Source organism: Mastigoproctus giganteus, chromosome 2 (assembly GCF_048544385.1).
Source record: "Mastigoproctus giganteus isolate SK-2022 chromosome 2, ASM4854438v1, whole genome shotgun sequence".
NCBI classification, from domain to species: Eukaryota; Metazoa; Arthropoda; class Arachnida; order Uropygi; family Thelyphonidae; genus Mastigoproctus; species Mastigoproctus giganteus.
In genome coordinates this window covers 176566768-176585772 of record NC_143576.1, presented here as the reverse complement: position 1 = coordinate 176585772, position 19005 = coordinate 176566768, and the positions used below count along the sequence as shown (strand labels likewise).

The window sequence follows — 19005 nt, the reverse complement described above, 5'->3', positions numbered from 1 at the left end:
TTGTCTAGAGTGCTTTCAGCTACCAGAAACCCCGTGAGCCGAGCTGTGTGGAAACTTAGGTAGACAATAAATTACAACAAGTAACCTTCTCTTTTAATGTCCCCTCGTTGATTAATCGACTCTGTTCTTCCTCGAAGGCCAGAAAATGACCAAGAGCATGCAGTTTTTAGATGGAATGGATGTTCTAATAATCATTTGGTAGGAAATGTTGCGTATAACAGGCCGCCGATTCTCAATGTGTCGTCTCTTCGCCCGTGGCACATTTGTCAAATATAAAAATTGCGGCGCTATCAGAAAAACTGAGGCGTCTTCGACCAGCCAAGTCCTCTATTAAATTTCTTAATCTGATCGAAGAAATTATTCTTTGAATTATGTGATAAAAGGAGTAATGGTTATGTGCTGGAAATCACATTTTACCATCCAATCTGTCTTTTCCTAAGAGGTTGTTGGCCTCTTAAGAAACCTTAAGCCGACAGCGCCTCAGTTCGCGCCACATTAGCGTACTTTTTTTTAGGACACATTAAATCCAACTGGATGTATTCTTTGAAGAATGAGAATAACAAAAAAGAAATCCCTATTTTTCTCGGCATTGAAATTTTCCGGAATACGAATTCGTTGAAAAAGTTTCATAATTTCGTTCATAAGATATGTTTTCATAACATTCCATCCGAGCTGGCTCTAATCTAGTGCGAGAGGTGCATCCCACCGTTTAGCCTTGTAATGAAAGGAGTAAAGTTTAAGTTTTTAGCGTTCAGAGAGCATTCCAAAGAGCCTTGTTCATTGTAAATTTCCACATGGGATATGAGAAAATGCCTGATCATGTTTCTAGATGAAAACACGTTTACTATGTACAGGGTTTTCCAAAAATATGCGACAAAAGCTGTGGTTGTTTGAATTCTTAAAAATGGCTACGTGGTCAGTTGAATATACAGAATTACACGCGCTTGAACGACCGTAGTTCAAGCCCAAATGACTACTGGAAACTATGATATATTCTTTCTATCTCGGAAACTCCTCTGATCTTATATGGTCGTCGAGGAATCTAAAAAGAAAAATTTATTCAATGCTTGTGTTACCGTAACGATATGAAATCTTTGGACCAATGGAGGAGTGAGAGTCAAACAGCGATTTATTCTGCTTAACAAATGATGTAGTCGACTGTCGTCGACCACTTTCTTTTAGCAGTAATGAGGATAATTGCATAATTAACTGTTCAAGTGGAGCCAGGTCAAATCGAGAAAAGGGCCGCATGAAAAGTGCTCGGAAGTGCTACATTATTCTCAGTAATCACGTGTTTCTTGCAGCAAGGCCACTGATGATTTCCAAAACAAAACTATAGAGCAGTGGTTCCCAATCTGTGAGCCGCAGTCCCATGGGGGAGAGGGATTTTTTCAAGCGATCGCGAATCATTATACTTCTATCACACGGGACGTCGCGAGTTTTTTTGACATTTAAAAGGAGTCCTCATATTCCAAAAAGTTGGGAATCACTGCTTTGGAATATTGTTTATGAATCAACGATATTTAAATCAGGTAAGGGACCACCTTTTCACTGTCCCTCCTGATGTAGTCCTAAGCCATCTAGCCGAAGAGCTTTATGGAATAGTCAAAGAAGGGACTATAAAAGAAATATGCATCACCTCCAGAACCTCCTCATGATTTAAATCGAACAATCAAACAATCTTTTCTCCAGAAGCAGAAGGCCTACCGACGATGGAGAAAATCTACTGATGCCGAAGACTTCAGCGCCTACAAAAAGGCAAGGGCTTTCTTCTTAAGACAGAAAAGATTAGCTGCAACTAGCTTGTCCTGGGTAAGCTGAAAAATCTGAGACTCCAAAAACAGAGCCACACGCAAATCACTATGAACACTATGAAGGAAGAAATATTTACAGAATGGACTAAACTCACCTTTCAACAGACTTACCAGTCATATTCACAACTCCCTATTAAATGTTTTGGCCCTCCTTGCAAACCTCCAATATCACTCCTAACCATAACCCGAAGCCACCTCATGGAGATCATCAAAAAACTACCACTGAAAGCCTGTAGTGAGCCCCAACCGGTTTCCTCTGTTTCTAATTAAAATCTGTAGTGCATATATTATAGATCTCCTGGTCCATATTTTCAATAAAATACGAAAAAGTGGAAAGATCCCAAAAATCGGGAACACGTAATTTGTTTGTCCAGTCCCTAAATGCAGAGACCCCAAGCGGCCGCAAGATTTCAGGCCTATTGCCATCAGCTGTGGGTTCCTTAAGATATTTGAAAAAGTAATTCAGCCCTCCATTATACACCACTGTTTCAATCACAGGCCCCCGTACCTCCAAACCGTGATTAATTGGGGGATCTACAAATAGCAACCTCATGGACACCCTTATCAGAATTCAGAAAGCCCTCAATGACAGGACACAGCTAGACGTTATTTTTTTTTAATATTAAAGCGGCCTGTGATAAAATAAATATAACAGCTCTAATCACCATTCTCCAGCATTAGCATTACTTTAACATTACAGGAAATACTCTCAACATAATTAAATCAATCCTGGAGCATAGACATCTCATCATCTCACATCCCGGCTTTCAGACAACATGCATTACTAATAGAGGTGTTCCACAAGGGGAAGTCCTATCATCAACTCTATTTGCCGCAGCGCTAGAGCCCTTCCTGGCATCCCAAACTGACTTCCAGTCATACTCTGATGACTAGAAACTCTGCATCACATCTTCTGACCAAAATCAGGTTCTTAGAACTACTCTGCAGGCAAATAAAAAAGTCCATCAACTTGAACAATCGGTTTACAGATTAACCAACCAAAGACAGCTCAAATGTCTTTCACCTGGAAGAAGTCACCCAATGACATCAATGCTACCATAAACGGATCACCCATTCAAAAAGTTAAAACGTATAAGGATCTCGGGTTAGTATGGGACGAGAGTCTGACCTTCCAGGTTGACCTCCTGAACACTAAAACAAAAATGTATTCTGCTATGTAGACGATCCACCAGAAACTAACGGGGATACACAATTCTGAATTGGTAAAGAAATACTTCCTCCATTGTCTCTGTCCCATTTCTCTTTATGCTGCAGCTGTTTTATGCTTCCCCCACAACAAGTTCCTCAGCCTGGAATACTGGCTCCTGAAATGGCTCAACCGGCGGACTGGCAACCAATACACTATTTTGAGGACCCAACTCCACATCAATCTAGAAGTCACCCCCATGAAAGCAACAGATTGGGGCAGCTAACATTCTTACACTGGCCAGACTAATCACAGAACGACTCGACGTCCCTGATATCACTGATCGGATAATCCCCTCCCCCCCGAATTGCTGGAGAAAATCAAGTGGACCCAAAGCTCCCACTTAGAATCAGTTTCAACAACCTCAAAGACCTGACGCGTATGTTTCCTTAAAACACATTCGATCTGGTTAACAATCTATTTATCGAGCTTGATAAATTCTGCCAGCAGCATGCATACAGACGCCAGAAGCTAATGGACACCTACACAAATCTACTGTTATGACCCACAGGAACACTTGAAAGAAAATATGGAGTGCCTCAACCAAAGAAATGTTTTATATTTTTTTACATGTAATCTCATGTTATTGTTCAGCACTTTTAGATAAACTTCTTAATTTGGAATACTTCGGTATTCCGCAATTTTGCACGTTTCTTTTCACTGTTGACTTACGAATATAACTACATCATATAACGTTTAATCATTTAAAAAAATCGATTGTTACAAATACAAAATAAATACCAATCAGTAATAAACAAATAAATATAAAATTATAAATATTTGTACAGAGAAAATTACTTCTCCACATTAGTGATTTGATTTTGCAATTAATGCTGAGAACTCTTCTATCCGTTTCTTATCCTGAGCAGATGACGTCAATTTATTCGCACATATTTCCTCTCTTTTCAATTTCGACAGGCTTACAGCCATACAAGCTGGTTAATGGATTCACAAGAAATAAACTAATCCTCAACATTTCCAAATTGCCTTTGTCCATTCAAAGAAAAAATCAAAATTCTCTAAATACGAACAAAAAATAAACGGACATAGATTATCCATCCAAAAGGACTTAGGACTGATATTTTACTTCAAATTCTTCTTTCACGGCACTTACAATGAAAATGATAAATCAGCTGAGACTACTTCATGATTCGTTGTATAGTTCCATACATCCATGCGCTTCCAACCTGGGTGCCTCGTGGACCCACTAACATACGACTGGAAAGAATTCGCTCGCCTGGAGAAACACTTCCCTTGAGATAGGATTAGAACCCATCTCAAGGGCAGTAATTTTTATGGGTATTTGTCAAACCGTGACTGAGTTAGTCAAGGGTTGTATGGGTCTTTTTTATTTCGTGAACTGATGTTTTCATCCCGCAAAACAGGAAGACCTATCGCGGAATTCACGAAGTTTTCAGAAACAAATATAGATTCCTCGTGGCATTTGTTTACACAGCACAAATTATAAACCGAAATCTACACTTAAAATGCAACTTACCACAGTAGCTACTTACACACATAAATCGAGTAAGTACACTGGTGCTCAAAAGTTATGGAACACACAAAAATCCGAAACTTTCCATTATATTATAACAAAATATTAGTAAGATTTTCTTTTTAATGTGTTTTATAAAAATACACAAATATCGAACAAATGGTAGAAATGACAAAATGATACAAACGAGTTCATGAGCTACCAAAAATGGCTCTCGATAATCCATGGAAACATTCCCTGATATGGCGTGGTTTCCTGATATACATGCGTGATATCTTGTTCTGCTAGAGAACGAGACTGTTATTTATTGCTGGTGATAGTATCGATTCTCTTTCTTTCATAAGAGCTTCATTACAGATGATGCCGTGTGGTGAATCCAGTCGAAGCTTGTATCTAGACTGCATCTAGATTGGATTCAGGAGAAATAGGCTCTTCATAGCCAAAAAATAGGCCATGAAGATCATCAGGACATTCTTCGCGGATCCAGTCGACACGCCGTCGGTAGCACCATCTTCTACACTAGATTGACTGGGCTCTAGGAAACATTTTTGGAGTGGCAAATTTTCATTTGGTATTGCTGGCAGAAGCCATTTTTCGTTGCACATCAACAACTGGTCCAAAAATGACTCGGTATTGTGACCAGAAAGCGGTGACAAGCAAACTTAGAGTGTATGGAGTTTATTGTCGACTGAGTCTATGTGGAACCTATTTGCTCAATATGTACACCCTTCCCAATGGATGAAAATGCAACGAAAAGGTTCATCGCTCGCATTGAGTGACGATCTTCAATTCGTCGTCTTCGATGACAGTCTTCAATTCGTCCTCATCATTGTTGGTCGGATGTCCCTCATAAATGCGTCATTAAGTCAGTCATTGCCTGATTAAAATTTTTGAACCACTTTTAGGCTGACTTCTCAAACTGCATCTTCTTTGAATTCCGTGCATATTTTACCATATCTTCGGTAGCATCTGCTTCGGTAGCATCTGTGCCCAGTTTATATTCATAAAAACGCTCGAATAGCTATAGCTGAAGCAGCCATCTTTTCGTCACTCGCACTATTTTACCGAACCACACTTCACGCGTGAATCAACTAACTTACGCGACTTCAAAAATCAGACGTTACTCTTTAGTTTGACAAGTTCTTCGCTAGAGTGAGCCATTCACTTATTTATTATTTTATATTATAATATTAATAAGTGAATGAATGAATGAATAAGAATATTAATATTATTAATGAATAAGTAATAATAAAATTATAAAAAAAATGATAAAAGCGGTGCAACCTAATATTTTGGCAACTGAATATATTTTATCCGCGTGGTATTGCATACGCACACTTTACTTTCCATACCATATGTTTGGTCAAAGCAATTCGGTTTTGATTTTAACGTATTACTATCTTGAAAACAATTAACATCAATCACGAGAGTAGGGCGCCATCTGGTGCTCAACGAAAAATTCTTTCATCGGAATTTTTTATAACAATTCTAACGAACTGCGTATAAATTAAATTTTCTGTCCGACTTCCCAATAGAGAAAAACTTTTAGGGACAACGCCTTAGCGTTCGTTTACATAAAGGAAAGGAAAGTAAAAAAATAACAACGTTAATCTTGAAAGGAAATAATGAAGCAGCCACTATAGACATCCTAAGCACATGGTATTGATACAGAATACCATCGAATGCACTGTGAATAATGAATCGTTTCTTGAGGTACTGCATTCTGCGCCCAACATCACCTGTAAGTGATCCAACACTGCGCGAGAGTTGTTATTAAAACATGTTATTAAAATATCGAATATACAGTAACCTCTCTAAACAATATGGTTTTTTTTTTCTTCTCCCTCTTTGTGAATAGCGCGCTAATGGAAGTGCTTGTTTCTTTTTCTGTTTGTCTCCTTTAGCTTCAAACAGAGACTGAAAATACTGGAAATATTCAGCAGTTTAATTAGTAAGTTTGCCTTTTGTAAATTTTCAGCTTCCTCCGGTCGCTTATGATGCCAAACGAGAAAGATTCTAAGACAGCAGACTCGCGTCTTGCATAGAAATTGATTGAGTTCAGTTTTTTTTTTTTTTCTTCTTTCGCTTCTTTTCTTTTTACAGAAGACAACTGCACGTGAAGGCAAAGCCAGTTGATAAAGGTGTCGTCTGCTGGGCGACCACTTTTCTCTTTTTGCAAAAATCTCATCTAGGAATTAGCAATTTAACTAGGCTACTTAGTATTCAGACGAGAGAAACATTTTACCGTTATTTTTATTCTTTTTTTTTAACCCGGGGATGGAATTTCTTCGGGACGTTGAAAGTTGGGAATTAAGACACATATTAGTGACAGACGAGGAACGAAAAAAAAAAAAAAAAAAAAAAAAACAATGCTATGACGTCAAACGAAGTTTTTAACTTAACGTAACTCGAGGAAGTTTCAAATAATGGCTCGTAGAAATTGGACAGAAATCCCCAGAAATATGAAACTTGGCAATTCTCGAATACTCTCGGATTACTGAGCTAAAAGGAAGTAAAATAAAATAAAATGAAAATGAGAAAACCGACTCAGAAATTTCCAACAAAAATATTCGTTTATTTACTGTTTTCTTCCAACTCGGCGATTAAACGCAACCGTGTAGTATTTAATGGAGTTAGTAGCCTATGAGGATGAGATTAACATACAGAAATGATTTGTTCATTGCCAGTTTATTCGCTTTTGAAAATCTTTGAGAACATTAGCTGGTTGCCAGAGTGTACATTAAAAGGTGCAGCCTTTTTTGTAAGGTTTTCTTTCTACCGGATTAAAGCGTCTTGAAAACTTCATTTAATGCGTACAAGAAGGAAGATTTTATATCGCTGTACACATTAAGCGAGCCACATTAAGAATTAATTCTCCGAGAACAGTTCCAGATATTTTTGGCTGCTGCATGGTTGGTAGATGGAGAAAGCAAAGAGACGTTCGCTTAGTCCAGCGAGTAAATCATCATTCCATTTTCACGCTTGTCATCATTCGCCCCTCCACGGGGAAGAAATAAAAAAGCAGTGGGGCACAGATTAGGGAGTTCTGCTTCGTAGTCATTTCTAAAAATGAAAAGATCGTTCGATTTTCAGAGAGAATGAACGTGTGACAACCACGAGCCAGGTATATCGCCATGATACTTCTGTCTGCAGAGTATGGATAGTAATAGAAGAATAAGGGGGCAAATATATTAAAATTAGGGGTTAATTTGTTGCCTTTTTTCATTTTTTTAAAGCTACTATATCTTCTTTAATCATATCTTAGCTAATATATTACATAATCACCAATTTATGAACGTTGAGAAACATTCTGAATTTAAATTTAATTATTACGATTAATAATCATTAATTGATTTAAAATTAATAAAGATTAATTTAAGCCCCTTTTTCCAGAGCTAAAATTCTTCGGATATGGAAATCACATTTCTCTGTATTAGTTGGACATTCTCGAATATTATTTTGGTGTGTATTTTGTTACGTGATGTGTTGCTTCAAGAAAATCATAAAGAAAAGAAATCAGAAGAGGCTAGACTCCGATATCTAAAGTTCACCGATCTTGATCTAAACCTGGTTTATGATATGTTCTTTAAATAATCCCGATCCTGTTTTTCTGACGCTTATACCTCACTTTCTTCTCTTCTTCTTGTCGAAAGACGAAAATTTAAACGCGTCTTTCATCTTTCTTATAAAAAGTACATTTCTAAAGTATTTTCTTAATATAGACCACTTAACCAGAAACTTTATTGGCACAAGAACCATCTTATCTCATCTAATAGATCTCACACATCAAGAATAACTAAACTTTTTAACAGTTCTTAATGATGCGAGAATGAAAAAAAAAAGATTTCTTTCATTCTTTATGGAAAGAAAAGAATTAAGAATACGCTTTAAGTGTATCAAAGAAAGAAAACCGGTGAACATTCGCACAATAGACTTTTCCAAAGAAAACTAAATTCTTTAAAGCTGTTCTGTGAAAGAATAATACGGAGGTTTAATCTGCTAATGTTTCGTGCCTCAGAAACACTCGACCTACAGTTTGGATATGCGTCTTTTTTTTCAGGTGATGGAATAATATCGACCCTCATAAGAGGAGAAAAAAAAAAAGAAAGAAAGCAGCCTATTATCCCAAGACACTTCTCAGTCAACTGCATTATAAACATCTCAATTCTTTTAAGTTTCCTTAACCAAAACGATTCGAAACGGATGCCTAAAGTAGACCCACGGGCACCATCAAACCAGCCAAAGTAATTTGCAATTCCTGCGCAGTCGCAGTGAAAGAATTAACTTTCCAGAGTGTCATTCTCACTTCAAACAACAGAAATTTTTTTCTGCGTTGTCTACAGTCGCTGTAATTCCGTTTTTGCGCTGTTTCTGTACCCTCTTTTGTACCCTCTCTAAAGGTTAACAATCGCCAAAGCGCTTGATTGAGCGTAAGATTGATTCGAGCCAACAACGAACCACAAATGGATTTTCCTTAGTTGCTATGTAAACTTCCATAATAGAAAAAAAAAAAAAAAAAAAGATTTCTTAACAAAGAGATGTTCAAGACCACGTCTCCTAGCGTTGCTATAGTTACTGCAGATGCTAAACACAAGTGGAGGAAAATAAAAGAAAGAGAGATCTTCTGTCGAGTAATTTGGAACCATCTTCGCATTGAAACGAAAATAAGTCAGCGTATTCCTTTCTACCCGCTTCGTGTCACAACGCTTAACAGAGGGCGCCCTTGTAGTTCTTCCGGTGCAACCACTGGGAGAATGATAAATGAGAATACATTTGCGAGCTCTGCGAGTATGATGCCTCCAAGAACATGATAAAAAACGTGTAACTGGAAATGTAAGGAAATCATTTCCTCTTTGCTTACTATTATCCCAAAAAAAAGGTTTTTTTTTTCCTTCTTCGTTTTCGCCATTATCGCCTTGGCGACGTTGTCCTTACCAGCGCCGAAAATTGTCAGTAGCGGTCTGATAATTCAGTCACATCCTTCCCCACAACATCTTTCTTTCCGAGCGTGCTGTTGGAATGCATAATTTGTTTGTCGACCAACGTACGGATAAAGATGACGGGCCAAAGGAGGGAGAAAAAGGAGAAAAACTGCCGCATTCCTTAAGTAATGAGAAATATCAGAGACAGACCTACCGCGTGGTCCACAAATTGTAAAGATACGCGATACAAACGGACGCCGGTGTAAGCGGCGAGTTATTAAAAGTGGACGGAACGGCGAAGCACAATTGGAAGGAATGTTTTGGGAGGTTATCAAAATGTCCTGATGAAGTATCTAATATACCCATCCGGCTGTTGCGGCAGATACATACGCCTGTTGGGGATCCACTAATGATGCACGTATCCTTCTCTAAGCACCAGTTTTCTTACTAATAGGGTTGTTTTCCCTCAGTCGTTGAGGTTATAGAACGCCATCTTAGAAGGAGGAAGAAGTATACAGAACGCAGACCTTCGGTGCCCTACACCACTATCCCTCTCTTCTTCTTTCTACTCTTTCCCCTCTTCCCTTCGCGAATGCGTCACCAGTCGATCACACATGCATCCCACAGGCGCCCCCTTGTGGCCACATAGAAGGTTCAGTGGCTTTCTGCTAAAGAGTTCATTAAGAATAGAGGATGATAGTGTTGGATACCAGAACCGGGTCACTGCCCACCTTCTATGCCGGCAATTACAGAGTACAAAAAGGGCACAAAAAATCCATTCAATTCAGTCAACGACAGCAAGACTTTTTTTTTTTTTCCTTTTCGGTATTATTACAGCGGACAATTTCTTTTGTACGATCACCTCTATGGGCATATTCTCTTGACTATCAAATGACTCAGCGATCTTTTGAGAAAGACAAGTCTCTCTTTCTCTCTCCTTCCTTCCCCAGATCTTTGATAACAGCTCAATGGAGAGACTGCAGACTAGTCTATATCATAGAAAAGGGAGGTTGACCATGCGGGTAGGCCCGGATGGTTAAATCAATCTATTTAAACATGTCGAAACTAATATTTCGTGTTACCATCTTTTTGATGGTTTGCGGCATGTGTGAAATCCCCAAACCTGTCGGTTGAGCGCTGAAAAATAGACTAGCCAACCTTCAGAACGTACACAGTTAACGCAGTTGTGACAACTTCACTTGTATCATGATAGTCCAAGTTGTTGTTGTGTTAAAAATTACTTAAAAATCATTAAATGGAATAAAATACGAAGCTTAATTTAAAACATTATTGCTAGCTTGGATTACGCACTGCTAACAAAAAAAAATTTAATTTTATTTATTATTAATAGCATGTTATCCCAGGGAATAAGCGCAATTCTTAATTAACTCTTAATTATTCCTCGCTTTACATTTATTCGCTTAACGATGTTTTTTCATTACATTCTTTATATTTTCTCATATTTATATTTATTTTGTTTATACTTTTATATATATAATAAATTGAGTTTTAACCTAAAGTTGGCCCTAACGAATTTCCTTTTTCTCACTTTCTCTCTCTCTCTCCTTCCAGTTTTATGAAATGGTTAAAAATGACGAGGTTCTAAATAAAATGCTCCAGTTCTGGGTGGTGACGATATTTGCACCGACGAATTCAGCGATAGAACAAGCCAAAGAGTGGATGGCTGGTAAAGAGAATAACATTATTTCCTATCATACGTGTAAGTATTTTGAAAATTTTTATTTTAATCGAAATTTATTATCGCTTTTATATATAACCGTTATATGCATATAAAGAAAAATAGAGGTTTCCGAATTTGCATTGGGTTCCTTCTTCAGATGTAATACAAGTGGTTTTCGCTAATTCAATTTTTAAATAGAATCATTAACAAATTATAACTGTATTAATTTAATCTTGGAGGAACCTAACTTAATCCCAAATCTACTTAGAAAACGGAAGCTCATTTCAGAATTGTGCTCCTACACTCACCTTCCGAATGCTCAAATTTTAAAGTATTTCAAGAAATCAGGTTCAAAACCACGTGCCCTCGATTTAAACCACTATGCAGCGCTCTAAAAGTCTCGCGCTGCCTGCTTCAGCTGAAAACCACTTCCAGATTTCCATTGAATGTCCTTTGAGGTTCTAATACCTTCTTCTAAGACACATTATCAACGAATTCGGAAAGAAAGAGCGACTATTACTTCCAGTCTTTTGAGCCTTCCTTAGAGTCGTCTCTTTCTTAGAAAAAGGGAATCCATTTGTATCGATGTCGAATAATTTCCAACCTTCTTGGAATAATCTCGACCTCAACTGATTGTCAACTGAGCGCTGTTGTGCATTAGCCGCTGCCATGTTCACGCTGTCTTCCCATCAGTTACGATGGTTCATTGGGCAAGTGGGATTTCGCGCAGACTCCACTTACCAGCAATAGTTGCTGTTAACTGTGTTACGAATGAAATAAATGAACTGCTTTCACCTCACTACTATTACTACGAATAGCCAGACCTCGATGCAAGCTACAGATTCTTCGTAATATGTCACGTGTCCCCTGAACAATTCCGATGCCCGCGATATTCGTTTCCATGGTTACGGCTGTAAGAACGCGGAGAACCTGTTTTCGGAAAAGTGCCCGTCGAACTATCATCATCTTCCTCCCACCTTACGTTTATACAGTATCCGATGGCTGAGAGAAAAAATATTCTAATTCTAAAAGCATGAAAAGGGATTATAAAACAGTAGAGAGAATGATGAGTGGGATAGGCATTAAGATCATTTCTGTATATTACTGACAGTTCTTTCTGTGATGCTTTGAATTCATATGAAATGAAACATGAAGCCTTAACTCGTGATTATTATACAGGTAATTGCATATTTGGCAAAATAAGGCACAAATGAAAATCTTCTTTCTTTTCTCACAAGCTAAAGTCGGACTGCTGCTAGACTGCTAATTAATAAGAGCCCTTAATACGTAGAGTCGTTTCTGATAGATTGTAATTAAACGTTTCTAAGATGTGCTAACATCACTAAAGTGGGCTGAACTTAAAGTAAAACCTCAATCCTAAAACCCACACCGGAATACTGAAACTAAACTTGGAAATAAAAGCTAAAATCATTAATTAAAAAGAGCTAATTGATATATGATCTCCAAAACAGAAAAAAAGGAATATATAATTCATTTATAAGAGGTGACAGGAACTTTTAGGCTTTTTTGAAATTTTCAAGAGGGCATATCTATGAGTAAAACTGAACAATCATATTGGGTCCACCTTTGACCACATGAGAAAGCTCTCCTCAACTGCCCATGTGTATTATGTCCACAAATTGCTGCGTTCTCTAGTCGGTTTTCCTGTTTTGCTGGGGAAAACGACAAGTTTCCGGGAGAAAAAACCTCAAGCTGCCCACGTCTAAGGCCAACTAACTCAGCCACTTAGACGTGGAAAAAACCCAGTGAAAAAAATCCATAAAAGTTTTCGCATCATTCACGGTATTTGAACCCGGGTCTTTTCCACTGGTGTGGGAGAGGACGATGATTATAACCACTGTACTACCCACGCAGACAATCTATAAGGAAAAGAATAATTTGAACTATTGTGAAGGTTTCACTTCTTTCAGACAAGTAAAACCTTTACAATGAACGGATATCTATAGGTCTGAATATTTCAATTTTTGGTTAGCATCGTTGCTAACCAATTTTGCTAGTATAATACTGTATTAATTTCAGGCAGTACACTAGAACTCATCTGAGAGATAGGACAAGAACGAATTCTCACATACCTGTCTGATAAAAAGCTCCAGATATGTTATCTACGAGATCATTCAAATGAAAACCAAACCACAAAACCTCCATAAAAATTACATATTCAAAACGCTGACGATAACCTTGCGTCATATTATTGATCGAAGTTGCTTGGCAACGCTGAGAGCCCACATGGCACCATCTGCTGGAGTTATTTAGAAACAGTCAATTTACAAGATGGCGCCACCCTTGAAGTCATACATGGAGGTAGAGATGGGATCTGTAATCGTATTTTTAAATGCAGAAAATAAAACCTGTTGAAAGTTATCGCAGAACGTTGTCTCAGTAAGATAAAGCGTTCATAAGTCAACGGAAAGTCTACAAGTGGGTGAATAAGTTACTGAAGTTGGTGAATAATGGCACTGAAAGTACTGAGGATTCTCCTCGACCAGGAATAGCGCACTGTGTAATGTGACCACATATATGAGGTGATAAGGACTATGTTTTAGATAGACAACGAACAACCAGGAAATTCTTTGCATAAAACCTCTGAAGGTTTTCATTCGATCTTTGTATATTTGTAATATTCAAATAAAAGAAATGAGAAAACTTGCGTGGTATATTTAGCCAAATAAACACAGAGTTTAACTGAAATAATCATTCTTAAACCACGCGAAAGTAATAATGCTGAACTCCAACATATTATATATTAGGTAGCTGCTGCTTTAGGGATGGTTTCTTCAGTCTTTTTTTGCCTAACTTAGATCACAACATCGCGCAACCTCGCGAAGGGCTAAAGGGCCCTTCCCGTGGCTTAGGTAGGATTTCCTCATTTAATGAATTTAGTTGGTTCGTTAATTAGTATTGTTATTGTAACAGCAGTAGTTCCTAATAGGTAATTTTGTGGAGTTCTAACATATTACTCTCACATATTTTTAGATTACCATTAAACTCTTTGTTTGCTTGAATATTTGCAGTGCATCGCCATCTTCGGCAAGTAATTCAACCATTAATAGGAACTGACTCAAATATGAATGAGAATTTTTTTAAAGACTATAGTTCTTGCCCCAGTAAGATATTTATACAGAATGACAAAATCATTCTGTAAAACGTGGTTATGTAGAATTAATAAATACTGGATGGAACAGTTCCAGGATTAAGTCGGAACATGGTAAATGATTTTTATGATTAATAATCCTCAAAGATTGTGAAGAGAATTTCCGAAAACAATATTAATAATCCTGTTTTTCGGGCATAATCTTCACATACGCGCCCAACAAGCTATTTCATCCTAGTAGTTCTGTATATGGTTGAGGCCTCCGTAGCAGAGTGGTTTTTTTTTACCTTGGGCTAGCCAATTTCGACACCCATGTCATCAAACTAGAGCGTCACAAAGCGAGCAGTATGACATGGAGCTCTGTCCTGCTGATACAGGTATGGACTTTCTGCGATGAGCGGGGAACCAGTCATCAAAGTGAGTAACCACGTCACGGAACAATGAAGAGGAGCTCGTGTTGGAAGGAGTGCATTCGACGCCGTGTAGCCAAATGTACATCTTTTAAGAGTTGCGGCAATTCGTTTTGAAGAAATTGTAGATAGACCTGTCCAGTAGGATGGCATGTCTATAAATGGACCAATCTGATCGCAGAGGATCCCACACAAGGTTGAGAATTTATGTCCCCAGTGACTGGTACAATCAGCGCCGAGGAAGCTAACGCTATGATGCCTTGATATATAATGTCTGCACTGAAGTCGGTTTGCTATTTTTTTTTTTTTTAGCTGGATGAAATTCCTGCATTCCCGGGAGAGAACTATGCAACCCTCGCCGACCGACTAACTCGCTCGCATTGCAAAAAAAGACTGTAAGAATTCTCCGATAACTGTCAAATTGGCAGAAAGTGTTCCACTAAAACTACATGCTGTATTACACGTCATCTTTTATCTTATTGTCTTTGTCCCAGTACCTCTGGTAACGTAAGAACAAGCATTATTTAACAATTATCACTTTTATCCAAAGTATATTTCGCTGTTGCTAAAAGCTCATCCGAAACCTTTTCAATGCAAGCTTATTCCATAGGAGACGAGGTCCTTAATTCAAACGTAGATTACACAAAAAAAATAAATAAATAAATAAAATATATATATATATATATATATATATATATATATATATATATATATATATATATATATATGAACCTTTATTCAGTTTCGATTCGGGTCTTCTCTGTTTCGAATAACAGCAAGTGTGTGGCGCGGCATGGATTCTATAAGGTGTATTACTGCGTTTTGGTCTAATTGTAACCATTCTTCCAGCAAAATATCGCATAGCTGTGTCAAAGTTGAAGGAAGAGAACTTCGTTGACGAATAGCTGTCTCCAGCATATCCCACACATTCTCAATAGAATTGATATCAGGCGAACATGGGGGCCAGGGAAGGTGGTAGAAATCCTTGTCATGTTCTCCGAACCATTCTTGCACGATTCTGGCACGATGCGCTGCTGCACTGCCATCCATAAAATGGCCATCACCTTCGGGAGAAAAGTATAACATTACAGGGGCAGTAGATTTGATACAAATTTCAGATACTCCCTGGATGAAATTCGACCTTCCACTGGTGTCAACGGACCCAGTACGTACCAACAAAACATTCCCATACAATGATACCACCTCCAGATGCTTGGGTTGTCTTAACAAGGCAAGCAGGGGTCATTACTACGTGTCTCGCCACATTGTCTGCCTGCCATCAGTGCAAAACAAAGTATATCGCAATTCGTCTGACCACATGACTTTCTTCCATTGTCCCACTCGGCACCACTGTAAGCGGATTTATTTTTCTGTTTTTTCTCTAAAGTAGCTTCCGAATAGGCAAGCGACTGCCAAAACCTAATTTACTCACTTCCCTGCATATGGTAATGGTTGAAATAGGGCAGTTCTGAGCTTGGCTGAATTCCGATATTACTTGCTGCACACTGGATGTTCTATTTTACCCTACAATCCTCCTTAGAATACGACGGTTTCGCTCTTGAAGTATTATTTTTCTGCCACGTTTACGCCTTTGAGATGTGCAAGAACCGCTTGCTTTCCACTCATTAAAAACCTTTGAGATAGATGCTTTTGAGAAACCAGTTATGTCTTTCGTTTCTTGAATCGTGGCTGCTGCTAAATGTGCACCCACGTTAAAACCTTCTTCAAAGTCTGTTAGATCACACGTTTTTCCCATTCTGGCTTCAGATTACTGCAGTCTTGTGCAGTCTTTATATTCAACGAAGGAACACGTCATCACTCCACACCACAGTTTTCTTTGCATCTCTTTGCATTTATTCTATCTATGACTGTCTTAATACAAAGGTTGGTATTTTTTCAAAACACAATAATATTTCATAGCTTCTGCTATCAAGTTGCCTATGGTAAAGTGCAACACCAAATTCTGAGCCAGGTTATAAATAGAAGATCCATACTTTTCAGCGATGATCAAGGATGCAGCCAGAAGGAAGGTAATTTTTTCACCCCTCCTAAATATGGAAAAGACTTTTGTCAGTTCCATTTTTTTTTTTTTTTTTTTTTTTTTTTTTCAGTTTGCTGGCCAGAAATTTAAAAGAAGAATTTTATATAACCTTATAACCAATTAAATCCATACTCTTGAAGTTTTAATAAAAACAATCGTCGACTATTTCTCAGAATCAAATTTCTCTGCACGTTCCTGCCAACAACCACACTATGGGTCGTAAATCTCAGTGTTCGCTCTACAAATCGTAATTCCCAGGATTGTTATTGATATTATTCTACGCTTCTGTCAGTCCCAAAAAACATAAAATCGCTAAAATCAATATAAGGGACTCGGTTATGATGCGCAGTGAAGTTGAACCTTGACTCCGATGTATAAATTCCTCAGTACCCTAGCCGACCGATGTGCAGTGGTTTCAAATAGAGATGTCCCTCCGGATGTACATTTTAATTCCAGAGGCAAAAATTTAGAGAATCCCATTAAGTAAACGAAAACCAACAGTTAATAGTCGATGTTAATTATGGCTGGGGGTATGATAAGCAAATCACACCCTTGAGGGACGGGACATGCTTAACATATCTCCATTTTCTGCCCCGGGCTTTCTGGTAAAATTCAGTTAAATCCGTCAGAAAGAAACTGTGAGTGAATACATCGCAAATGTGTGTACATTTATGTTGTAACTGAGGTTTATGAGCATTCAAAGGTTAATTAAAAGCAGTATTGTTTATTTAAAACCTATATCGATCTCTGGATTTTATTACACCATATAAAAATTTTTCAAAAAGGTTCTGTTTATTTCTTGGTAATTCTTTAGGAATTTCGGTATGCTGATTTTGAATGTGATCTTAGTTTGATTCCATAATATCAATAGTTAGCCCAGAAACGAACAAAAATTAAATATGTAAATAATACTATAATTATATATTTATATTGTGTAATATAAAAAAAAAAAAAAAAAATTTGGATTTGGTTTGACTCAAGTCCTACACAAAGTCATCCATTTTTTGCGGATTAGAGAAATATGGTGCTTTACTTGAACAGTCTTCTCGGGTGTAATGCCAGTTATCCTGTTTGTCAGATTCGTCATACAGTTCTGAAGACTTTTCTTTTGGAACGTCTTCATTGTGTGACACTAGACCAATAAAGAATGGCTTGTCGGGATACATTTTAGCTATTCGATGAGCAGATTTTTAAAACTTTGATATATCCGGATTATGGTAATGGTTTGTAGGCTCTCGCCGTATTTCAGGTATAGCAAAAGACACACTTACAAGAAACATACCTCTAAATTTGACCTACAGCTACCACAGCAGAAATGCCTGTAGTAGTTGCAGGTCAACATCAATGAATTTCCATTATCAAACATCCGCCTGCAGCGAACACAGGAGCACAGTTTCTGTACATTGGACAACTGAAAAAGAGTCGGGTTGTCTGATAAATCAAGATTCCAGCCCCATCATTCTGATGGACAAAAGCAAATTTGTCCATCAGAAATTTGACGGCGAACAAGTCAGCAGCTACAACCAGAGTGCACGGTTGAATGAATATAGGCTATCGAAAGTGGTGAAATCATGGTTTGGGAGATGTTTTCATGAAAATCGTTCAACCCAACATCACCGCAAGTCCTACCTCGGCACTGTTTCTAAGTAAGTTTTCTCTACATGTTGACCTTGTATTCATATGTCACTGGACCCTTTCAACAAGACAACGTTCCGTGTCACACAGCTCTCGCATAGTGCATGAATAGTTAGAGGATCCTGTCCAAGCATTTCGTGTGCTCCAATGGCCGCTAAATCCCTCCCCTCCCCCCGACATCAATCTCATCGAATATTTGTGGGATGCGGTGGAACGTATCGTTCGCCAGTCGACTGGCGAATGCTACCGTCCACCGCATCCCACAGGCTCAGGATACCTGAGGACACTTCCGCGGTCTTGTGGAGTCAGTGTGAACGGTTATCACTGCGAAAGGCGGCCCAAAATGCTGCTAGATAGATGGTGTTTTTTTTTTTTTTTTTTTTTTGGCCCATGAGTATAATGGTGTTTGGCTCATGAGTATAATGGCTCATGAGGTCAATGGTGTTTTTTTTTTTGGCTCATGAGTATAAAATATTACAAAAACATAAAACCTTCAATTACAAAAATACATAAGAAACAGTTAAAGTTAAACAATTTTTTATGTAGTGTTATCCTAGTCAATATTACCCATTCTATAGTGACCTCTTAAATCTTGATACTTGTAAATTTCTTTCTTGTTAAATTCCAGTTATTTTCAATTTGAATACCATCAAAATCTGCCATATCTCTCTCTGTGTGATCAAATAAA

General features: G+C 37.9%; 1 protein-coding gene across 1 annotated transcript in view; it reads left to right on the top strand.

The window, feature by feature from the left end:
• LOC150089774 (fasciclin-1-like) overlaps positions 1-19005 on the top strand; it is a 284780-nt gene that overhangs the window by 181955 nt on the left and 83820 nt on the right. The window contains exon 2 of the mRNA XM_090389653.1: positions 11011-11158. Coding sequence (XP_090245779.1) covers positions 11011-11158 — 148 coding nt within the window. The remainder of the gene's footprint in view (positions 1-11010; positions 11159-19005) is intronic.